The following is a 25,289-nucleotide window of genomic DNA, read 5'->3' on the forward strand; positions in this document are numbered from 1 at the left end:
TGCCAATGTAGATTTCGGATTGACCATGAACCTCCTTTAAGTGTCAAGTAGACACAACCTAAGATGCATACATTCAGTTTTTCTGAACTCACTTCACTTGCGCTAAAGAGTGAGGCTCGCTCAGCTGGTGCTAGCACATGCGCAGATCAAATGCACAGCTGGAACGCTGATCAAGGTATTTACATGCCCTACTAATTCTAAAGATTACTTAGAAAACCAGGTGTTTAGCTCATTTACATTTTACATTTACATCATTTAGCAGACGCTCTTATCCAGAGCGACTTACAAATTGGTGCATTCAACTTATGATAGCCAGTGGGACAACCACTTTTCTTCTTTTTTTTTTCTTCTTTTTTTTGTGTGTGGGGGTGGGGGGGGGGTAGAAGGATTACTTTATACTATTCCAGGTATTCCTTAAAGAGGTAGGGTTTCAAGTGTCTCTGGAAGGTGGTCAGTGACTCCGCTGTCCTGGCGTCGTGGGGGAGCTTGTTCCACCATTGGGGTGCCAGAGCAGCGAATAGCTTTGACTGGGCTGAGCGGGAACTGTGCTTCCGTAGAGGTAGGGGAGCTAGCAGGCCAGAGGTGGATGAACGTAGTGCACTCGTTTGGGTGTAGGGTCTGATCAGAGCCTGAAGGTAAGGAGGTGTCGTTCCCCTCACAGCTGAACACCAGACGGGCTGCAGCGTTCTGGATAAGTTGTAGGGGTTTAATGGCACAGGCAGGGAACTCAGCCAACAGCGAGTTGCAGTAATCCAGACGGGAGATGACAAGTAACCTGGATTAGGACCTGTGCCGCTTTCTGTGTAAGGCAGGGTCGTACTCTGCGAATGTTGTAGAGCATGAACCTGCAGGATCGGGTCACCGCTTTGATGTTAGCGGAGAACGACAGGGTGTTGTCCAGGGTCACACCAAGGTTCTTTGCACTCTGGGAGGAGGACACAATGGAGTTGTCAACCGTGATGGCGAGATCATGGAGCGGGCAGTCCTTCCCCGGGAGGAAGAGCAGCTCCGTCTTGCCGAGGTTCAGCTTGAGGTGGTGATCCGACATCCACACTGATATGTCTGCCAGAAGGGGGAAAGGAGAAAATTAATTGTGTGTCATCTGCGTAGCAATGATAGGAGAGACCATGTGAGGATTTGACAGAGCCAAGTGACTTGGTGTATAGAGAGAATAGGAGAGGGCCTAGAACTGAGCCCTGGGGGACACCAGTGGTGAGAGCACGTGGTGCGGAGACAGATTCTCGCCACGCCAGCTGGTAGGAGCGACCTGTCAGGTAGGACGCAATCCAAGAGTGAGCAGCGCCGGAGATGCCCAACTCGGAGAGGGTGGAGAGGAGGATCTGATGGTTCACAGTATCAAAGGCAGCGGATAGGTCTAGAAGGACAAGAGCAGAGGAGAGAGAGTTAGCTTTAGCAGTGCGGAGAGCCTCCGTGACACAGAGAAGAGCAGTCTCAGTTGAATGACCAGTCTTGAAACCTGACTGGTTTGGATCAAGAAGGTCATTCTGAGAGAGATAGCAGGAGAGTTGGCTAGAGACGGCACGCTCAAGAGTTTTGGAGAGAAAATAAAGAATGGATACTGGTCTGTAGTTGTTGACATCGGAGGGATCGAGCGTAGGTTTTTTGAGGAGGGGTGCAACTCTCGCTCTCTTGAAGATGGAAGGGACATGGCCAGCGGTCAAGGATGAGTTGATGAGCGAGTTGAGGTAAGGGAGAAGGTCTCCGGAAATGGTCTGGAGAAGAGAGGAGGGGATAGGGTCAAGCGGGCAGGTTGTTGGGCGGCCGGCCGTCACAAGTCGCAAGATTTCATCTGGAAAGAGAGGGGAGAAAGAAGTCAAAGCATAGGGTAGGGCAGTGTGAGCAGGACCAGCGGTGTCATTTGACATAATAAATGAGGATCGGATGTCGTCAACCTTCTTTTCAAAATGGTTGACGAAGTCATCCACAGAGAGGGAGGAGGGAGGGGGAGGGGGAGGAGGATTCAGCAGGGAGGTGAAGGTGGCAAAGAGCTTCCTAGGATTAGAGGCAGAGGCTTGAAATTCAGAGTGGTAGAAAGTGGCTTTGGCAGCGGAAACAGAGGAAGAGAATGTAGAGAGGAGGGAGTGAAAAGATGACAGGTCCGCAGGGAGTCTAGTTTTGCTCAATTTCCGCTCGGAGCCCTCTTCTGTGAGCTCGCAATGAGTCGTCAAGCCGCGGAGCAGGAGGGGAGGACCGAGCCGGCCAGGAGGATAGGGGACATAGAGAGTCAAACGATGCAGAAAGGGAGGAGAGGAGGGTTGAGGAGGCAGAATCAGGAGATCGGAGGGAGAAGGATTTAGCAGAGGGAAGAGATGATAGGATGGAAAAGGAGAGAGTAGCGGGAGAGAGAGAGCGAAGGTTGCGACGGCACATTACCATCGGAGTAGGGGCAGAGTGAGTAGTGTTGGAGGACAGCGAGAGAGAAAAGGATACAAAGTAGTGGTCGGAGACTTGGAGGGGAGTTGCAGTGAGATTAGTAGAAGAACAGCATCTAGTAAAGATGAGGTCAAGCGTATTACCTGCCTTGTGAGTAGGGGGGGACGGTGAGAGGGTGAGGTCAAAAGAGGAAAGGAGTGGAAAGATGGAGGCAGAGAGAAATGAGTCAACGGCAGACGTAGGGAGGTTAAAGTCACCCAGAACTGTGAGGGGTGAGCCATCCTCAGGAAAGGAACTTATCAAGGCGTCAAGCTCATTGATGAACTCTCCAAGGGATGTTAAAGGATGTTAAGCTTGAATGGGCTAGTGACTGTGACAGCATGGAATTCAAATGAGGAGATGGGTCCCGAGTGGCGCAGTGGTCTAAGGCACTACATCGCAGTGCTAGCGGCGTCACTACAGATCCGGGTTCGATCCCGGGCTGTGTCGCAGACTGCCGCGACCGGGAGACCCATGAGGCGGTGCACAATTGGCCCAGCGTCATCCGGTTTAGGGGAGGGTTTGGCCGGCTGGGATGTCCTTGTCCCATCGTGTTCTAGCGACTCCTGTGGCGGGCCGGATGCATGCACGCTGACACGGTTGCCAGTTGTATGGTGTTTCCTCCGACACATTAAGATAATCAGAGTAAGGTGTTTACCTGACTATTGCATAATCTGCCTACTGCCATGATCAGTTTAATATCGAATTATTACTGTGCATGTAAATGGTGCTTGAGTCTGGAACTGAGTACCTCCCCAACGATTTCTAGAATGGAATTTTCATTCTAGACCATCTGATACCAGAAACCGATGGGTTGGGCCAGAGCCAGAACACACGTGGGTAAAGCAGCGTTTTACATTTCGTCATTAGATTTGATACTGATTGGTTAGAGATGATCCAATCGCTGATAACTTTGTTTTGTACAACACCCCTCATTAATAGAGAGAATCTTTGGTCCAATCCATCTGCTGTTGATTTTGACTAAATTGACTTTTCGTAGCAGGTTTAGGAGAATTTACACAGCAGGTTAGGAGAATTAGGTTCATGTTAGAAAAAGGGTTAGCTATTTTTTATTTCATTTTTGTATCTACTTATGACGTCAATTTGACAAAAGCTGTATCCCGGCTAGACATGTCCTCAGCTGTTGCGCAAAATCGAGAACGCGCAGGGAAGTGACGTTGAAAGAGAAGGCACCCAAATCCAGGACGTCCATGATCTAAAACAGAAACACTTTTTTTGTTTGTTTGTACTTGCTGTTTGTAAATTGAAATTCAATCGATTTATTGCAGCAGTATATTCTTTGTGAGACTAACGTGGAGGAGGAAGACTGCTGACTGTCAGTATAGCAGTAGAAGCTGTCAGTAGCTAGCTAGTTATATCAATTGCTATCTAGCTAGCCTACGGCTGCTAGCTAACTGCACACACGTGTGAATCGGTGCCTCTCATCTCATAGCACTAGACTTGTGAAGGTAACGTTTTCTGGCTAGGACTGACACACTTGTTTTAACTTTACATTCACATTATGTTATTATTATAATGTTACATTTAGCTGTAGCAGACATGTACAACTAGCAAGCTATGTGATCATTTGTTGTGTGTGTGTTGTAGAGGCACGTGTATCACATCCACCAGTCACCATGGCAGAGGATATGTTGATGTTGAACCTCTCATCAGACTCAGCTCCAGCTTTACACTCGAAGAGTCATCAGAGACCAACGTCTCAGGAGAAATGGGCTTTGGTAGGTCAACTCTGGTCAAAAATGTCACGTTATGTTACACCTTTGCCAAGTACCTCAACTCCATCGTGATTTTATCCACGGAGTTGAGTGCGGACTATAGTCTTTTTAAATTAACCTCCGACTCATTCGAGTCGCCCTTACCGTGTGCCTTTGTTTTCTGACATCATACTTTTTTTTTGATAAAACGTGAATCAAATACAAACACCGACAGTTTACTTGTTGATATTCAGTTGATATTCAATTGGCACATGCACATTCGCGCTGAATTGCTATCTGACAGCAACAGCAATGAGGAAACAGTCAGTTGTTGTATTTGATTAACGTTTTATTAAAAAGTATGGGTTCAGCAAACAAAGGCAAGCAACAACAGAGGACAAACATAAGTACATGATAAACGTTTAAGAATGTACATTTTTAAAATATCGACTACATAGCGAGTTGGAGTTTCATTATTTTTTTAAAAACTAGTATGCGCTCAACTCCATGGATGAAATCATTGTGGAGTTGAGGTACTTGGCAAGGTAGACCTCTCATTGTCAGCACATGTACATTGCAACTACCTTGCTCTTTTTGTTACCTTGTTCACAGTTAATCTCTGAATAGCTATTACATATTTTTGTTTTAATTTCCAGAAAAAAGCACAGAAACGAAAATACTCAGAAATACAGAAAGGGTTACCTAATAAACAAGTGTTCAATGGGCCTAAGACCAAGGACCAACTGCCCCCTGAGGACAAGGAAGAAGAGGATGTACCAGCCCATAAAAGCCTTGCCCACAAGTCAGCACCAAAGGCTGCCCAGAGATCCCAAGCCCAGCCAAAAATGCCTCCAAAAAGTAAACATGTAGGGGAACACAAAGGAGGAGAGGACAGTGTGTTCATAAAGACTTCTTCCCTCTTCAGAAATAACCCAGATATCCCAGACGTCCACAGGTAGGTCCTTTCAATGACGATGGTCACTCATATGGGAGGGTGTTTAGTTATAAATGTTGCACCTGGCTGTAGACCTGTGTGGTCTCGATCTTGAATCAAGCCTTTATTAAAGTAGTCTACTTTCTATACACCTCTAATGGTTTGCTGACAACATTATGTCTGATAAGGTCCAAGACTTATTACAAATACAATTATTTGTCATGATAGTAGTACAGTCTTAAGAAAAAACAGGCTTGGACGGAGGGTTAGAGGGTTTGTTACTCCTGCTTTGTGAAAGGTTGTGTGGTTAGTAGTAACCCCTCCACTGGCTGTGACTGCAGGCCTGCTGTGACCCAGCTGAAGGAGAAAGTCTTCACCAGCGACTCATTTGGCGAGCTGGACCTTCACCCCCACCTGGTGAGCACCTAAACTAGGGATGTGACTAATGGAAAACGTGAATTCATAATGCAGAATATGGTCCTATTGTGTATGGTGGTCCTATTGCGTATGACCGCTAGGGTGCAATGAAGTTCTATCTACCGCAGTCATAAACCGAACGCTTGGCCCTTAAGCCCTTTATCGAGTGGCCTCTTGCTGTTGTGTTTGATAGTGATTACTCAAGTCTGTAATTATTTAGGCCAAAATGAACATTGAGACGATGCGCACCCGACGTCCCAACTGCCATGTAACAATATTTCAAAATTCATTTCTGAGCATTGTCTCAACCGGTCTTGTGCATGACCCATTCGCTATTTAACACGGTCACTGGAGCAGACACAGACGCATACTCTGATAGGTTGTGAGAAAGTTGTAAAAACGACATCTCTCTACTCCTGCACAAAATATGTGCAAGTATATCGGTCGCCAGGGATTTCATCAACTCATTTAGCTTGTTGTAGCATGCCTACTGCTAGCTAGCTTCACTGAGGGTAAGGGTAGGTAACAACACATCTGCCACGCTGATCCTCAACACGGGGGCCCCTCGGGTGCATGGCCAGGCACGACTCCAACACCATCATTAAGTTTGACGACGACACAACAGTGGTAGGCCTGATCACCGACAACGATGAGACAGCCTATAGGGAGGAGGTCAGAGACCTGGCCGTGTGGTGCCAGGATAACCTCTCCCTCAACGTGACCAAGACAAAGGAGATGATTGTGGACTACAGGAAAAAAAAGAGGACTGAGCACGCCCCCATTCTCATCGACGGGGCTGTAGTGGAACAGGTTGAGAGCTTCCAAGTTCCTTGGTGTCCACATCACAAACAAACTATCATGGTCCAAACACACCAAGACAGTCGTGAAGAGGGCACGACAAAGCCTATTCCCCCTCAGGAGACTGAAAAGATTTAGCATGGGTCCTCAGATCCTCAAAAGGTTATACGGCAAGCGGTACCGGAGCGCCAAGTCTACGTCCAAAAGGCTTCTCAACAGCTTCTACCCCCAAGCCATAAGACTCCTGAACAGCTAATCATGGCTACCCGGACTATTTGCACTGCCCCCCCACCCCCACCCCATCTTTTTACACTGCTGCTACTCTGTTAATTATTTATGCACTTTTTTGTTTTAGTTTACTTTTTTATAAATAAAATTAATGCATTGTTGGTTAAGGGCTTGTAAGTAAGCATTTCACGGTAATGTCTACACCTGTTTTATACGGCGCATGTGGCAAATAAAATTTGATTTGACAAACACAGGGATGGAATTTTAGCTAGCTAGCTAAGGATGTTGGGCACTGCACTGTTTTTCAGCTTGCTGTTGAAGTTAAAGACATGTTCCTAGCAGTCCGTTTCAGTCCATACTTCAGCATGTTTCCAAAGCACCAATCGCTGCGTTGTAACGTTGGGTCAGCTAAAAACATAGCGCATCAGCAGACTATACGGTTCTGACTCGGGACAGAGCAGGCTGTTCGCTGCTGTCACTTGCCTTTCTCTGCCATTTTTTCAACTTAACGACGATGATGTACAGAGCGCTTTATATCCGTGGCAAATCATTTGAAAGATTCATATCTCCTACTAATGTTACAGCATTGTTGCGTTAGGTATTTGTTAAAAAATATATATCTTTATGATGATTGGGACCTGTTAGTGGTTGTTTTGTGATAACTGCACTGTGACATTGAAAAACACCGTTTTTTGGTTAGGGATTTATTTCTTAACGTTAGTCCCAATTTCATTTAAACATTCACACCTAACCTCAACAGTATATATTTTCTCTAGGGTCGTGTTCATTAGGGCGCACTGTAGCAAAACATTATTGCAACAGAAAACAAAAACAAGCGTGTCTGATTGGACACGGGACAAGTTCAGGTAGTCCATCCCTGTTTTGGTCTGTTTTCTTCCGTTTGGTGCCTTATGAATATGACCCAGGTCATTGTAGCTACAGTCTAGACCACGGTCATTGTCAAGATGATAGTTCTCCTTTACAATGTGTCTTGTAGATCAGTGGCCCTTTTGAGTCTGTTGGCTAACTGTGAATTTGTTCCTGCATCAGGTGGCGACGCTGACCAAGGTGCTGAATGTGACCACTATGACCAGGTAAAGCCTCCATTAGTAGTTTTCTAACCAAATTGCATCCTATTCCCTATATAGTGCACTATAATATAGGGAGTAGGGTGCTATTTGGAACGCATGCCTGCCAACTGTCCTCAGCGTTCAAGAAGCTCACAGATCTAACACTGTTACCTAACACTGTTTACCTCTGCAGTGTCCAGAAGGAGACCATTCCTGTCCTCTTGTCTGGTCGAGACGCTGTAGTGCGCTCTCAAACAGGATCGGGTAGGACACATTTCAAGCTCTTTATGCTTCCTTTTGATGTTTGACTGCATATTATTTAGCATATATTCCACATACAGTGCATTCGTAAAGTATTCAGACCCTTTGACTTTTTCCACATTTTGTTACGTTACAGCCTTATTCTAAAATTGAATACCTTAATTTTTTCCTCATCAATCTACACACAACCCCTTAAATCTTTTAGACATTTTTGCAAATTTATAAAAATGATTAAAAACGATACCTTATTTGCATAAGTATTCAGACTCTTTGCTATGAGACTCAATTGAGCTCAGGTGCATCCTGTCTTGAGATGTTTCTACAACTTGATTGGAGTCCACCTGTGCTAAATTAAATTGATTGGACATGAGTTGGAAAGGCACACACATGTCTATATAGGGTCCCACTGTTGACAGTGCATATCAGAGAAAAAACCAAGCCATGAGGTCAAAGGAATTGTCCGTAGAGCTCCAAGACAGGATTGTGTCAAGGCACAGATCTGGGGAAGGGTACCATAAAGTGTCTGCAGCATTGAAGGTCCCAAAGAACCATCAAGACTCTTCCTAGAGCTGGCCGCCCGGCCAAACTGAGCAATCGGGGGAGAAGGGCCTTGGTCAGGGAGGTGACCAAGAACCCAATGGTCACTCTGACAGAGCTCCAGAGTTCCTCTGTGGAGATGGGAGAACCTTCCAGAAGGAAAAACATCTCTGCAGCACTCCACCAATCAGGGCTTTATGGTAGAGTGGCCAAACGGAAGCCACTCCTCAGTAAAAGGCACAGGACAGGCCGCTTGGAGTTTGCCAAATGCCTGAATGCCAAGCGTCACGTCTGGACATAACCTGGCACCATCCCTACGGTGAAGCATGGTGGTGGCAGCATCATGCTGTGGGGATGTTTTTCAGCGTCAGGGACTGGGAGACTAGTCAGGATCGAGGGAAAGATGAACGGAGCAAAGTACAGAGAGATCCTTGATGAAAACCTGCTCCAGAGCGCTGAGGACCTCAGACTGGGGGCGAACGTTCACCTTCCAACAGGTCAACGACCTTAAGCACACAGCCAAGACAACGCAGGAGTGGCTTCAGGACAAGTCTTTGAATGTCCTAGAGTGGCCCAGCCAGAGCCCGGACTTGAACCCGATCGAACATCTCTGGAGAGACCTGAAAATAGCTGTGCAGCGACACTCCCCATCCAACCTGACAGAGCTTGAGAGGATCTACAGAGCAGAATGGGAGAAACTCCCCAAATACAGCTGTGCCAAGCTTGTAGCGTCATACCCAAGAAGACTTGAAGCTGTTATCGCTGCGGAAGGTGCTATAACAAAGTACTGAGTAAAGGGTCTGAATACCTATGTAAATGTGATATTTCTGTTTTTTATTTTTAATAACTTTGCAAACATTTCTAAACCAGTTTTTGCTTTGTCATTATGGGGAGATTAATGAGGGGGGGGAAACAATTTAATCAATTTTAGAATACGGCTGTAACGTAACAAAATGTGGAAAAAGTCAAGGGGTCTGAATACTTTCCGAATGCGCTGCATGTTCCTAGTAGAGCCTAATTACCATACGAGTTGTTTGGGGAATGGAAGAATGTACAGATTGAATCATTCAGCAATGTTGTTTGGAGAGGATGCATATGTTTTATTTATTTTTAGAGCTTTGTGAGAGTAATAATCCTCTAAAGTGAAATGTTTCCTTTTGTAATGTCTAGGGAAAACTCTTGCCTACGGGATACCGCTTGTTCAGTCTTTACAAGCAGTGGAACCCAAAATTAAGGCAAGTACACTGATAGCTTTAAAATTAATTTTAAAGAGGTCAACATATTATTCGGATGATATCCAGGGAACTGCTTTAATGTCAGAGGATGACCAGCTCATTGCTTAAGAATAGTGAGATTATGTGCATGTAGGGTTGCAAAATTCCCAGGGTTTTTAGAAATCTATATTAGAAGAAGTCAGGAGTCAACCAGTATTTCAGGAAATGTTTTGGAAAGTTACCAGAGTTGCAACCCTATGTCCGTGTGTCTAAACCTTCTGCATATCCATTCTCCAGAGAGGGGATGGGCCTCTTGCTGTCATCGTGGTCCCCACCAGAGAGGTATGCCCAGGTCATTTTCTCTCTTCTCTCTCCCACTTGTTCATCTCTCCTCCTCTAACCTGCCTAACTTTTCACCTGCCTGACTGGGTGCATGTGTTATACAATGAGTCACTGTGAAGTTGTCATTTATACAACAAGCATACACTCACATAATGGATGTTGAGTTTGTCATAACCATTTTGATTTCTTCTTGATTTCTGTTCCCCCTCAGCTGGCCCAGCAGAGCTTCCAGATCTTCCAGAAGCTCCTCAAGGTACAGTAAGGATGTGCCCCCAGATGACACCCTATTCCCTATCTAGTGCACTACTTTTTACCAATGTTCATAGGGCTCTGGTCAAAAGTAGTGCCCTACATAGGGAGTATGGGTGCCTTTTGGGACGCGTCCCTTGTTTCTCTGCCAGCAAAGCATTACAGCCACAGTCAGCCAGCATGTGTGACGGGCTCTTTTCCCCTGGCTCTCTGCTTCTCACAGGCTCTCTGCCTATTTGACTGTACCTTCATTCCCATCCCTCTCTTCTTGCCAGCCTTTCACCTGGATTGTGCCCGGAGTCCTGATGGGGGGAGAGAAGAGGAAGGCAGAGAAAGCCAGGTTATTATTTTTCCATAGATTTACTCTTGGTAGCTACTTACGGTAGCATATTGGTTAGAAGGGGGCAGCTTTCACTATAATTGGAGTCGGTGGATAAAACCTGGGCTCAGTGTGTGTTGTGAGTGCTTACAGTCCTGTCTGTCTGTGTTCAGACTGCGTAAAGGGATCAACATTCTGATCACCACGCCGGGCCGACTGGTGGACCACATCAAGAACACTCTGAGCATAGCGTTCAGCGCTGTCCGGTGGCTCATCCTGGACGAGGCTGACAGGTACACACACACACACTCTTTGACCTCCTCTATTTTAGCGCCAAAGGCCCTCACAGTTGTTGGCGTTTACTTCTTCCTGCCAACACTACATTGTGTATCTGGCTTTGCTTTATGGTGAATGAGTGGTTTTGGTTCTGTTTCGGGGTGTAGGATTCTGGACCTGGGCTTTGAGAAGGACCTGACTGTGATCCTCAATTCCTTGAATGCCACTGGACCTCCCAGGCAGAACGTGCTCCTGTCTGCTACTCTCACAGACGGTAAGCTGCCAGAGTGTCTTGAATAAGACTTGGATCCTGTTTGTTAGGCACCAAACGGAAGAAAATTGACTGAAATGGAGAGGAACTACATTTGTGATTTTAGACATTTTACATTTAGCAGATGCTCTTATCCAGAGCGACTTACAGTAGTGTGTGCATACATTTTTCATACTGGTCCACCTGTGGTAGTTGAACCCACAACCCTGGTGTTGCAAGAGCCATGCTCTACCAACTGAGCCACGCGTGTTCATCAGCATCATTACTTGGGGTGTAATCATTAGTGCACATCATAACGTTTTGCAACCAAAAATTTAGATTTCTTATTGGACAAGTTCAGGTTAGTCACTCCCTAATTTGGTCTGTTTGGTCTCAGCTAACTGGGACGTCGGGCCGCAGGCCAATCAGTCCAGTCTGTGTGTGACCGCTGCTATATCAGCTCTCTTGTGGACCAATAGAAGCTACACTCCCCTCAATATGTAAACTCGGCACAAGAAAAACGTCCTCACTGTCAACTGCGTTTATTTTCAGCAAACTTAACGTGTAAATATTTGTATGAACATAACAACATTCAACAACTGAGACATAAACTGAACAAGTTCCACAGACATGTGACTAACATAAATTGAATAATGTGTCCCTGAACAAAGGGGGGGTCAAAATCAAAAGTAACAGTCAGTATCTGGTGTGGCCACCAGCTGCATTAAGAACTGCAGTACATCTCCTCCTCATGGACTGCACCAGATTTGCCAGTTCTTGCTGTGAGATGTTACCCCACTCTTCCACCAAGGCACCTGCAAGTTTCCTGACATTTCTGGGGGGAATGGCCCTAGCCCTCACCCTCCGATCCAACAGGTCCCAGACATGCTCAATGGGATTGAGATCCGGGCTCTTCACTGGCCATGGCAGAACACTTGACATTCCTGTCTTGCAGGAAATCATGCACAGAACGAGCAGTATGGCTGGTGGCATTGTCATGCTGGAGGGTCATGTCAGGATGAGCCTGCAGGAATCGTACCACATGAGGGAGGAGGATGTCTTCCCTGTAACGCAAAGCATTGAGATTGCTTGCCTGCAATGACAACAAGCTCGGTCCGATGATGCTGTGACGCTCCAGAGTACAGGCCTCGGTGTAACGCTCATTCCTTCGACGATAAACGCGAATCCGACCATCACCCCTGGTGAGACAAAACCGCGACTTGTCAGTGAAGAGCACTTTTTGCCAGTCCTGTCTGGTCCAGCGATTGTGGGTTTGTGCCCATAGGTAATGTTGTTGCCGGTGATGTCTGGTGAGGACCTGCCTTACAACAGGCCTACGAGCCCTCAGTCCAGCCTCTCTCAGCCTATTGCGGACACTCTGAGCACTGAAGGAGGGATTGTGCGTTCCTGGTGTAACTCGGGCAGTTGTTGTTGCCATCCTGTACCTGTCCCGCAGATGTGATGTTTGAATGTACTGATCCTGTACTGATCTTTCTTTTGGTGTTTTTGCGAGTCAGTAAAAAGGCCTCTTTAGTGTCCTAAGTTTTCATAACTGTGACCTTAATTGCCTACCGTCTGTAAGCTGTTAGTGTCTTAACGACCGTTCCACAGGTGCATGTTCATAATTTTTTTATGGTTCATTGAACAAGCAAGGAAACAGTGTTTAAACCCTTTACAATGAAGATCTGTCAAGTTATTTGGAATTTTACGAATTATCTTTGAAAGACAGGGTCCTGAAAAAGGGACGTTTTATTTTTTTGCTGAGTTTATTTAATTATTAAACAGTAAAGCTAACATTTTTTATTTGTCTCTATACTTAAGCATTTTAGATTTGAGTAAAAAAAAAAAAATTTGAGGGTATTTTCATACATATCTGTTTTACTGTTTAGAAATGAAAGCACTATGTATCTAGTGCCCCGATTTGAAGAAGGAATAAGTACACTGCTCAAAAGAATAAAGGGAACACTTAAACAACACAATGTAACTCCAATTCAATCACACTTCTGTGAAATCAAACTGTCCACTTAGGAAGCAACACTGATTGACAATACATTTCACATGCTGTTGTGCAAATGGAATAGACAACAGGTGGAAATTATAGGCAATTAGCAAGACACCCCCAATAAAGGACTGGTTTTGCAGGTGGTGACCACAGACCACTTCTCAGTTCCTATGCTTCCTGGCTGATGTTTTGGTCACTTTTGAATGCTGGCGGTGCTTTCACTCTAGTGGTAGCATGAGACAGAGTCTACAACCCACACAAGTGGCTCAGGTAGTGCAGCGCATCCAGGATGGCACATCAATGCGAGCTGTGGCAAGAAGGTTTGCTGTGTCTGTCAGCGTAGTGTCCAGAGCATGGAGGCGCTACCAGGAGACAGGCCAGTACATCAGGAGACGTGGATGAGGCCGTAGGAGGGCAACAACCCAGCAGCAGGACCGCTACCTCCGCCTTTGTGCAAGGAGGAGCAGGAGGAGCACTGCCAGAGCCCTGCAAAATGACCTCCAGCAGGCCACAAATGTGCATGTGTCTGCTCAAATGGTCAGAAACAGACTCCATGAGGGTGGTATGAGGGCCCGACGTCCACAGGTGGGGGTTGTGCTTACAGCCCAACACCGTGCAGGACGTTTGGCATTTGCCAGAGAACACCAAGATTGGCAAATTCGCCACTGGCGCCCTGTGCTCTTCACAGATGAAAGCAGGTTCACACTGAGCACGTGACAGTCTGGAGACGCCGTGGAGAACGTTCTGCTGCCTGCAACATTCTCCAGCATGACCGGTTTGGCGGTGGGTCAGTCATGGTGTGGGGTGGCATTTCTTTGGGGGGCCGCACAGCCCTCCATGTGCTCGCCAGAGGTAGCCTGACTGCCATTAGTTACCGAGATGAGATCCTCAGACCCCTTGTGAGACCATATGCTGGTGCGGTTGGCCCTGGGTTCCTCCTAATGCAAGACAATTCTAGACCTCATGTGGCTGCAGTGTGTCAGCAGTTCCTGCAAGAGGAAGGCATTGATGCTATGGACTGGCCCGCCCGTTTCCCAGACCTGAATCCAATTGAGCACATCTGGGACATCATGTCTCGCTGCTTTAGTCCAGGTCTGGGAGGAGATCCCTCAGGAGACCATCCGCCACCTCATCAGGAGCATGCCCAGGCGTTGTAGGGAGGTCATACAGGCACGTGGAGGCCACACACACTACTGAGCCTAATTTGGACTTGTTTTAAGGACATTACATCAAAGTTGGATCAGCCTGTAGTGTGGTTTTCCACTTTAATTTTGAGGGCGACTCCAAATCCAGACCTCCATGGGTTGATAAATTTGATTTCTATTGATAATTTTTGTGTGATTTTGTTGTCAGCACATTCAACTATGTAAAGAAAAAAGTATTTCAGATCTAGGATGTGTTATTTTAGTGTTCCCTTTATTTTTTTGAGCAGTGTATTTGGACATATTCACTTATAGTGTATTAAAGCAGTCAAAAGTTTAGCATTTGGTCCCTTATTCTTTGCACTCAATGACTTATCAATGACCCAAGCCCAGCTCAGTTAATCCCTACCATTGTGTCGCTGAGTTCTCATAATGCTTCAGCAAATGTACATTATACCAATATAAGTAACCTAATTTATGTCCCTCTAACTGCTCTGAATGCCTCTGCTGATCTTACAGCTATTGTATGCAGTAATCATGTGCCTATGAACCGGAGTTATACTGTTAGCACTGAGGCGGTGTGCCCTAGTAGGAAGTCCACTGTGTGCAGCTCACCCTGCACTAACATAAATAACATCAGCATGTCTACAAGGCATTCGGAAAGTATTCAGACCCTTTGACTTTTTCCACAATTTGTTACGTTACAGCCTTATTCTAAAAAAGAAATATCACATTTACATAAGTATTCAGACCCTTTACTCAGTACTTTGTTGAAGCACCTTTGGCATCGATTACAGCCTAGATTCTTCTTGGGTATGATGCTACAAGCTTGGCGCACCTGTATTTGGGGAGTTTCTCCCATTCTTCTCTGCAGATCCTCTCAAGCTTTATCAGGTTGGATGGGGAGCGTCGCTGCACAGCTATTTTCAGGTCTCTCCAGAGATGTTAGATCGGGTTCAAGTCCTTTAGTAGCCCAGCCAGAGCCCGGACATTTCGGGATGTTGTCCTGTTGGAAGGTAAACCTTCGCCCCAGTCTGGGGTTTTGAGCGCTCTGGAGCAGGTTTTCATCAAGGATCTCGCTGTACTTTGCTTCATTCATCTTTCCTTCGATCCTGACTAGTCTCCCAGTCCCTGCCACTGAAAAACATCCCCACAGCATGATGCTGCCACCACTATGCTTCACCGTAGGCATGGTGCCAAGTTTCCTCGAGACGTGACACTTGGCATTCAGGCCAAAGAGTTCAATCTTGGTTTCATCAGACCAGAGAATCTTGTTTCTCATGGTCTGAGTTCTTTAAGTGCCTTTTTAGCAAACTCCAAGCGGGCTGTCATGTGCCTTTTACCGAAGAGTGGGTTCCGTCTGGCCACTCTACCATGATGGTCTGATTGGTGGAGCGCTGTCAGAGTGACCATCAGGATCTTGGTCACCTCCCTGACCAAGGCCCTTGTCCCTCGATTGCTCAGTTTGGCCGGGCAGCCAGCTCTAGAAAGAGTTTTGGTGGTTCCAAAGTTCTTCCATTTAAGAATGATCAAGGCCACTGTGTTCTTGGGGACCTTCAATGCTGCAGAATTTTTTTGGTGCCCTTCCACAGATGTGTGCCTCGACACAATCCTGTCTCGGAGCTCTACGGACAAAGTATCATAGCAAAGGGTCTGAATACTTATGTAAATAAGGTATTTCTGTTTTTAATTTGTAATACATTTGCAAAATGTACACAAACCTGTTTTCGCTTTGTCATTATGGGGTATTGTGTGTAGATTGATGAAGGAAATAATCTGTTTTAGAGTAAGGCTGTAACGTAACGAAATGTGGAAAAAGGGAAGAGGTCTGAATACTTTCCGAATGCACTGTACTTTTGCTAAGCTTCCCAGTAAAGCAATGAAAAAAATCCCAGAAGAGAAGTGCTAAAAAATAGCCCACAATAACATATGTAGCTAAAGAAACAAAGTTCAGGAAATTAATAACTTGCTTGTAACAGATGACATTCATATTCTGACAATCTCTGAACGTCACTTAGAATAATACCTTTGATACAGTGGTAGCAATACATGGTTGTAACATCTACAGAAAATACAGAAATGCCAATGGTGTAGGTGTTCTTGTTTATATTCAGAACCACATTCCTGTAAAGATTAGAGAGGATCTCATGTTAAATACTGTTGAAGTAATATGGCTATAGGTTCATCTGCCTCACCAAAAGCCCTTCTGGTGGGAAGCTGCTATAGACCACCAAGTACTAACAGTCAGTATCTGGATAATGTGTGAAATGCTTGATAATATATGTGATGTCAACAGAGGTATATTTTCTGGGTAATTTAAATATTGACTAGCTTTCATGAAGATGCCCACTCAAGAGAGAGCTTCAAACTGTAACCAGTGTCTGCAACCTGGTTCAGGTTATCAGTCAACCTACCAGGTTAGTTACAAACAGCACAGGAATGAAACCATCAACATGTATTGATCACATCTTTACTAATACTGCAGAAATTTCCTTGAAACCAGTAACCATATCCATCGGATGTAGTGATCACAATATAGTAGCCACATCTAGGAAAACCAAAGGCTGGGCCTAATATAGTGTATAAAAGGTCATACAATAAGTTTTGTAGTGATTCCTATGTTGACGTAAATAATATTTGGTTTTTTTTTGTGGTGTGTAATGAGGAGCAAGCAGATGCTGCACTTGACACATTTATGAAATTGCTTATTCCAGTTACTAATAAGCGTGCACCCATTAAGAAAATGAATGTAGAAACTGTTAAATCCCCGTGGATTGATGAGGAATTGAAAAATGGTATGGTTCAGAGGGATGTGGCAAAAGGAATGTCAACAAAGTCTGGCTGCACGACCGATTGGCAAACGAACTGCAAATTGAGATTGTGACTAAACTGAATACAAATTAGAAACTATACTATGAAACAAAGAGAAATTATATAAAGAATGATAGTGAAAAGCTATGGAGCACTTTAAAATGAAATTTGGGCAAAAAGGCAAACTCAGCTCCATCATTCATTGAATTAGATGGCTCATTCACCACACAACCCACTGATATTGCGAACTACTTTATTTTTTTAATTGGAAAGATTAGCAAACTTACAATTGGCTCAGAACAGGGCAACACAGATGGCCCTTTAAATGTACAAGGAGCGCTAACATTAATGATATGCATGTCAATGGCTCAAAATGGAGGAGAGATTGACTTCATCACTATTTGTTTTTGTAAGAAGTGTTGTCAAGCTGAATGCACCGAGCTGTCTGTTTTTAAACTAGTAGCACACAGCTCAGACATCCACGCATACCCCACAAGACATGCCACCAGAGGTTTCTTCACAATCCCCAAGTCCAGAACCGACTATGGGAGGTGCACAATACTACATGGAGCTTCTCTTCATTTGACTTCTCTTAATCATGGCATTGTCTGAATTCATTTAAAGTGTTCAGAGACATCTAATCTACTCACTGAGAAATAAAATTACTCCAGTCATTCACCATTCAGTTCCTTTTGGGCAAAACATAAAGGCATCCTCATACATAGGTTTGGTTTGCTCCTAGCAGAACTAAGCAAAGCAAACGTCTGTGCCTTGCATACTCCCTTTAAAAGACCTTTGCTTGAAAATCAAGAAAAGAACGGCGTAACTTTGTCCCTCCTTGAGACGCCATAGCAAGAACATAGCCAGTATACGCTTCCTCAAAAATAATCTGAATTAATCTGAGATAAATCAAGAAGTCTATCATTAATTTAGACGTTTTTGCAGAGGAGGTGTTAGTCGTGCAATTTTTGATCTAAGATGTTTGGTGCAGTATTTCACAAGTTAGAAAATATGCATGAAAACTAGTCATCTCTTGTTGAATGACAAAAAAATATTAATAAAAGAATCCCGTCCATAGTACCCACTCCTATTAGGAGTAGTACTGTTGACCAATCACCGGCGAAGGGGCGTAGACTTTGGCTACCGAACTTCGACTTGCCTCAAGTAAAACATTATTTTGCGCGAAAAGCCGAAACCCCTCCTGCCGAACACCAAAATGAACAAAAACGGCACGAAATTGTCATGTGCGCAAACTGTTTCGCCTGGAAAGCATGCGACAGGCTAAATCCGAAACACAACCAAAACAAACTACAAATGCATCCAACAAGTTTGTAGAGTAATACACTTGATGCAGTCATTGAGTGCAAGGAATATGGGACCAAATACTACACATTTGACTACTTTAATACACTGAATTTGTCCAAATACTTATGACTTCTTCAAATGGGGTGGGACTAGCTATATAAAGTGCTTTCATTTCTAAATGGTAAAACGGATGAATGAAAATACCTACAAATACTGTCTGTACTGTCACCTCATATGAAAGAAACATTTTATCTCAAATCTAAATAGCTGGACTATAGAGCCAAATGAAAATGTTTAGCGTCACTGTGCATCTACATATGGAGTATACAGTGGGGAGAACAAGTATTTGATACACTGCCGATTTTGCAGGTTTTCCTACTTACAAAGCATGTAGAGGTCTGTAATTTTTATCCTAGGTACACTTCAACTGTGAGAGACGGAATCTAAAACAAAAATCCAGAAAATCACATTGTATGATTTTAAAGTAATTAATTAGCATTTTATTGCATGACATAAGTATTTGATACATCAGAAAAGAATAACTTAATATTTGGTACAGAAACCTTTGTTTGCAATTACAGAGATCATACGTTTCCTGTAGGTCTTGACCAGGTTTGCACACACTGCAGCAGGGATTTTGGCCCACTCCTCCATACAGACCTTCTCCAGATCCTTCAGGTTTCGGGGCTGTCGCTGGGCAATACACTTTCAGCTCCCTCCCAAATATTTTCTATTGGGTTCAGGTCTGGAGACTGGCTAGGCCACTCCAGGACCTTGAGATGCTTCTTACGGAGCCACTCCTTAGTTGCCCTGGCTGTGTGTTTCGGGTCGTTGTCCTGCTGGAAGACCCAGCCACGACCCATCTTCAATGCTCTTACTGAGGGAAAGAGGTTGTTGGCCAAGATCTCGCGATACATGGCCCCATCCATCCTCCCCTCAATACGGTGCAGTCGTCCTGTCCCCTTTGCAGAAAAGCATCCCCAAAGAATGATGTTTCCACCTCCATGCTTCACGGTTGGGATGGTGTTCTTGGGGTTGTACTCATCCTTCTTCTTCCTCCAAAGCTCTATTTTTGTCTCATCAGACCACATGACCTTCTCCCATTCCTCCTCTGGATCATCCAGATGGTCATTGGCAAACTTCAGACGGGCCTGGACATGCGCTGGCTTGAGCAGGGGGACCTTGCGTGCGCTGCAGTATTTTAATCCGTGACGGCGTAGTGTGTTACTAATGGTTTTCTTTGAGACTGTGGTCCCAGCTCTCTTCAGGTCATTCACCAGGTCCTGCTGTGTAGTTCTGGGCTGATCCCTCACCTTCCTCATGATCATTGATGCCCCACGAGGTGAGATCTTGCATGGAGCCCCAGACCGAGGGTGATTGACCGTCATCTTGAACTTCTTCCATTTTCTAATAATTGCGCCAACAGTTGTTGCCTTCTCACCAAGCTGCTTGCCTATTGTCCTGTAGCCCATCCCAGCCTTGTGCAGGTCTACAATTTTATCCCTGATGTCCTTACACAGCTCTCTGGTCTTGGCCATTGTGGAGAGGTTGGAGTCTGTTTGAGTGTGTGGACAGGTGTCTTTTATACAGGTAACGAGTTCAAACAGGTGCAGTTAATACAGGTAATGAGTGGAGAACAGGAGGGCTTCTTAAAGAAAAACTTAGCAGGTCTGTGAGAGCCGGAATTCTTACTGGTTGGTAGGTGATCAAATACTTATGTCATGCAATAAAATGCAAATTAATTACTTAAAAATCATACAATGTGTTTTTCTGGATTTTTGTTTTAGATTCCGTCTCTCACAGTTGAAGTGTACCTATGATAAAAATTACAGACCTCTACATGCTTTGTAAGTAGGAAAACCTGCAAAATCGGCAGTGTATCAAATACTTGTTCTCCCCACTGTATATGACTATGGACTTGGGATTGCACATTTTGTATGATCTCTTACAAGACAATGTATGACGCCACTAACACTGTACGTGTCAATGTGTTCGTGTGTGTCTGGAATAGAGATGCGTATACAGGGGTGTCAGAAAGTATTCATACCCCTTGACTTATTCCACATTTTGTTGTTACAGCCTGAATTTAAAGTGGATTAAATTGAGATTGTGTCACTGGCCTATACACACACAGTGAAGGCACTGTTACTGTTTATCTCACTGTGTTATAATTAATGTTGTGATGGCAGGCTTGTCCCGGTTAGCTGGGATCAGCATGAAGGAGCCGGTCAGCATCCAGGTGGGGGAGAACTCTGAGGGGATCAACGAGCCGACCCCGGACCCCACCACAGCCCAGGGCAAATCGGACTGCTTTGCCGTACCCGAGAGGCTGCAACAGCACATGGTGGTGGTGCCCAGCAAACTAAGGCTTGTCTGCCTAGCCGCCTTCATCCTGTCCAAGTGCAAGGTAAGCACGGCTGGTGTTGGGTGAGGTTTCCCCTAGATGCTGATCTGATCTTGAGTCAGTTTTAGCGTTTCCCCCACTAATGATTGAGATTAGGATTGGGGGATGTGAAGGTGGTCCTAGATCTGTGCCTAGGATAAACTTCACCCTAGAATGCACAGTCCACACGCAGATAGCCAACACCCCGATTGTTTGAGGAGGGGAATATCCTACCACCTGTCAGACTGCGCCAGACTAGATTGAAACTGGCTTTTTGTAAGTCCAGTCATTGCGCAACAATTCTAAATGCAATCACGTGTTTCTCTCCTGTTCTATTGGTTTTCATATCAACTTTCTTTCGTTGCCCTGATACCAAAGGCACAATCTTAGTCAGCTTACCAACGCATCATAGTTGTTGTTATAGATTCCCCCTCTTTCTAAGTTTCTAACAGAGATTTTCATCTGGCAAATATTGAACCACTCGCATTAGGTGCGCTGTTTAGAATGGTGTTTTCCTGCGAATTGCATTTTGGCAAATGTTTGAAAAATATATTATTTTTTTCTGCTTTATTGAAGGAGTTGCATGTTCAATAATAGGCTATAGCATTTTGACTGTAAGACGATAGGCTTGCTATTGTCGTATGTTTCCATTAAGCTCTTAATGGAAAAAAATAAGCATCTCGTCATTATATACAGATCTCTAATAGTATTTTCTGTTGGTCACGTCATTTGACTGTTTAGAATTATTTTTGCCGTTTTGTTAACTGGTTAATGATTTTCAGTTATTCAGCAGCAAAAGTGACTGAAATGTGCATCCCTAAAGTAAAGGATATGCGCTTTGTCCCATTTTATATCATGGCTGTGTTTATCTTCTCTCACCCCCACAGTTTGAGAAGGGCCACAAGATAATTGTGTTTGTGTCGAGTTGCGAGGCAGTGGAGTTCCTGCTGATCCTTTTCAACGCCGTGCTCTGCGGGCCGAAATCCAAACAGCAGCCTCCGCTCAGCTTCCTCCGTCTCCACGGCAACATGAAGCAGGAGGTGAGACTATCTTTTTAACCTACCATGTGCCCATGTGACTGTTGCATGGGAGTACAGGACGGTTGTATTTTTACATTTGTGCTACACATGCATCACGCCCAGGGCCTTCTCTGTAGCAGCAGCACAGTCTTTCCAATGAAGGCTGCCGTTAGTCAGGGTCAGAGAGTGGCTTTACCATGCCTTGTGTTGCCATTAACCAGCTGGTGTAGTGTGGCAGTCAGCAGGCCATGCCCTGTGGCTGTACCCGGGGAGAAGCTGAGGGCTAATGCCCTGACCAGTGTTCACCCCTGTCCCAGGGCCACTAATGACAGTCAACGGGGGCTGCCCATATGGCACCTCTGGGGGCGTGGGACTGGAGATGGGCAGTGGGCTCAAGCTCTGGTTAGATATTAAAGAGGAATGGGTCAGGTGGAAGTATGGATGGCAGAGGCTGTCACCGAGGCTGGATCTATGTCTCAAATGGCACCCAATTCATATAATGCACTACTTTGGTCAAAAGTAGTGCACTATGTCGGGGATAGGATGCCATTTGGGACTCGACCAGAGTTATTATGGATGTGTTTGGTAATAGGAGTGCACAGGCTGGGCCCATTACGACTGCTGCTGTGACGAGGATGGCAGGAGACACAGCTGTTACTGCACCTAAAACAGATTGCCCTCCACAAATACAAAAACCCTTTATAGATTTTGGTGTTGTCTTATGTGGGCAAATAATTTTTACTTGTACAAAATTCAACAACAAACTGTATATTTTTAACAGGAAAGGACAGAAGTGTTCCAAGAGTTCTCTCTCTGCAAGACTGGAATTCTGCTCTGTACGGTAAGTCAGCTCAACGTTTGAGACACTGCCTGGGCCTACATCACGCCGTATATCTTTCTATGGGTCGATTTAAATAATGACTGTCGTACCAGGTCTAAATTGTGCACCCCTAGGTCCCAGGCAGTGAGTGGCCCGAGAATCGGCCCCTGTTTGCCACTGAGGCACACACCCGTCCCACGATGTCAAAACCAATATCCTCACACAATGGCAACAAATGAAATGTGTGTGTGAGAGACCCCTAAATGCTAAATGACGAGGCTGAATAAATAAGTGCTTCTAATCCGTCTGACAGACTGGCATGGCCCAGCACTGGCCTCCATCTGTACTGGCTGGCCAGGCCAGCATCGCTACTCCACCCCTCCCCAGGCAGTCCAGTGTGCCCGGCCAATACACCGCTCATCCTGGCCCTGCCACTGGCAACAGAAGGCCCAGAGCTCCATGCAGCATCTCCCCTCTTCCTAGCTCTCCAACATCAGCTATTTATTTATATTATCAGCTACAGTAGCGCAGCCGGCCACAAACCACAATGGTCCCCCAGACCAGTAAAGACAATGGCTCATTTCAAACAATCACCTGTGCATGCGCACACACTCATCTACCCCGACTGTGTTTGTAGTGAGAGAGACAGTGGTATTTGACCAGGAAAATGTACTTATAAGTCCACTAGAAATCTTAGCTAAAAGTCAGAGGGTTGGTGTCAGGCTGGCATTGGGAGGTCCATGACATCACAATCATGACATTTTAAAATTGTATTCTTCTCTTCAGGATGTCGCAGCACGTGGACTTGACCTGCCTCAGGTGACGTGGATTGTACAGGTAAAATTATAACATAAGAACATGATATTACTGTCCATAGATGGATTCCAAGTGAAATGTCAGATGTTGGCCAGTGTAGGCCGTCATTGTAAATAAGAATTTGTTCTTAACTGACTTGCCTAGTTAAATAAAGGTTAAATAAAAATAAATACAAATGTTTGTCTTTAAATTTTTTATGTGTTTTGTCTGTGTATATTTCAGTACAACCCTCCAACCACTCCAGCAGAGTACGTGCACCGCGTTGGGCGAACTGCCCGTATTGGAGCTAAGGGAAGCAGCCTTCTCTTCCTCACCCCTGCTGAAACAACCTATGTCACTTCCCTGGCAAATCACAATATCAGGTAGGTCTGTGGATGGTCACTCAACATCCCTTCTCTAACCCTTGTGCCCATGTTCACAACCTTTTTATGGTTGTGTGACACATCTCACTCTCTCCACAGTCGGTCTCTGAGCCTGCGCCTCCAAGTTTTAAATTAGTCTTATTTGGACCTTTCTACCCTCCATAATATAAGACAGTGAGACACTTGGCTCTCCCAGTCCTGTCCTCCTACACGTGGTCTCTATAGTTTTTATTTTGCGCACACACACACTAAAGCTTCATTCCCAAGCTCTCAGTATGCCCGGCTGGATCGTCTGGGCTGATCGATCTCCGTGAAGCGGAGCACTGACAGCCATTGAGCAGAGCCAGCCAGAGCTGTCACCCTCTATGGCCATGTGCCTACCAGGACTAGATTAATCACACACCGCCACTGCTCACAACGTCATTTACCACGAGCCACATGACAGCCTGCTGCTGGGGGGGGCATCCCGCGGCCCTCCTGCGTGCATGCGCCACGTCTATATCTATGGGCACAAGCACTGTTCATTACACAAACTGTTCACACCCCTATTGTTGGTGGAGCTAATTTTGCAGGGTTAAAGCTTAATTCCTGCAATTCTACACATTTTGTCATGGGGTGCAAAGAAAATGTTGCAGTTTTAAAGCACATTTTCATGCAATTCTACACATTTTGTCATGGGGTGCAAAGAAAATGTTGCAGTTTTAAAGCACATTTTCATGCAATTCTATACATTTTGCCATGTCTAATGTGTATTCATGTGATATTTGAGTGACACATTTTTTTTTTACAACTATCAATGGGCTAAAAAACCTAAATAAAAAAAACATTAGCTGACATGGGCTGGTTGATCTGGACATTTCTGACAAGTTATAAATAGCTCTCTAAGGTATGTAATGACTAACATGACGAGAGGAAATTATGATGCGCTACCCAATTTTGAAATTGCACCTTGTGCATTCTACTATTACCACTTTCAAGAGTAAGTTTAAAGCCAGATTCAGTAAAAAATTAATAAACGTCCTATTTTTTTGGGCGGCGGGGGCTGCACCCCCCCTGCCGACCCCACTGTTTTGGAACCACTGTGCTATAGGACTATTAAAAGGGTTTGAGACGAGGGAGTGAGACATCCGGAGAGATGGCAAAAAAAAGACATACTACAAAAGTCTCACAAAGTCAAAGGGTACCATTTTCTCCTTTACTTTGCGTCTTTAGAACAAGCACCCGTTTGAGGCTGTCACATAGTTTGGATTTCCCCAAATGTACTTACTTTGTTGTTTTTAGAAAGCATTCCACAGTGCAACTCTGGGGTGTATTCACTAGGAACCAAATGTAAGCATAGGGGCCGAAAAGGGAATGGACCTACCTGAATTTGTCCAATTAAGAAACTTGTTTTTGTTGCAAAATGTTTTCTGCATCAAAACATTTTGCTACGGTGTGCACAGTACACTAATGAATACACCCCTGTTGTCAACTGTTCCTCCAGCCTGTCCGAGATTAAGATGGAGACGATTCTGTCGACGCTGATGCTGGACGACCGCTTCAAAGTCAGGGGAAAGTATGATGGCAAGGTGAGGGAGCAACAAGCT

The 25,289-nt window shown here is 45.0% G+C and overlaps 1 protein-coding gene across 1 annotated transcript in view; it reads left to right on the plus strand.

Moving 5' to 3' along the window:
- Positions 1-3,599: 3,599 nt before the first annotated feature.
- Positions 3,600-25,289, plus strand: part of ddx31 (DEAD (Asp-Glu-Ala-Asp) box polypeptide 31) — a 46,193-nt gene continuing 24,503 nt past the window's right edge. Inside the window, exons 1-18 of the mRNA XM_084177409.1 lie at positions 3,600-3,902; positions 4,042-4,172; positions 4,805-5,103; positions 5,424-5,499; positions 7,576-7,619; positions 7,789-7,859; positions 9,564-9,628; positions 9,905-9,949; positions 10,161-10,202; positions 10,474-10,538; positions 10,691-10,810; positions 10,961-11,067; positions 20,493-20,710; positions 21,574-21,726; positions 22,487-22,546; positions 23,312-23,362; positions 23,564-23,703; positions 25,187-25,271. Coding sequence (XP_084033535.1) covers positions 4,071-4,172; positions 4,805-5,103; positions 5,424-5,499; positions 7,576-7,619; positions 7,789-7,859; positions 9,564-9,628; positions 9,905-9,949; positions 10,161-10,202; positions 10,474-10,538; positions 10,691-10,810; positions 10,961-11,067; positions 20,493-20,710; positions 21,574-21,726; positions 22,487-22,546; positions 23,312-23,362; positions 23,564-23,703; positions 25,187-25,271 — 1,743 coding nt within the window. The 5' untranslated portion in view covers positions 3,600-3,902; positions 4,042-4,070. The remainder of the gene's footprint in view (positions 3,903-4,041; positions 4,173-4,804; positions 5,104-5,423; positions 5,500-7,575; positions 7,620-7,788; positions 7,860-9,563; positions 9,629-9,904; positions 9,950-10,160; positions 10,203-10,473; positions 10,539-10,690; positions 10,811-10,960; positions 11,068-20,492; positions 20,711-21,573; positions 21,727-22,486; positions 22,547-23,311; positions 23,363-23,563; positions 23,704-25,186; positions 25,272-25,289) is intronic.

This window comes from Coregonus lavaretus (assembly GCF_964263955.1).
Source record: "Coregonus lavaretus genome assembly, chromosome: 14".
NCBI classification, from domain to species: domain Eukaryota; kingdom Metazoa; phylum Chordata; class Actinopteri; order Salmoniformes; family Salmonidae; genus Coregonus; species Coregonus lavaretus.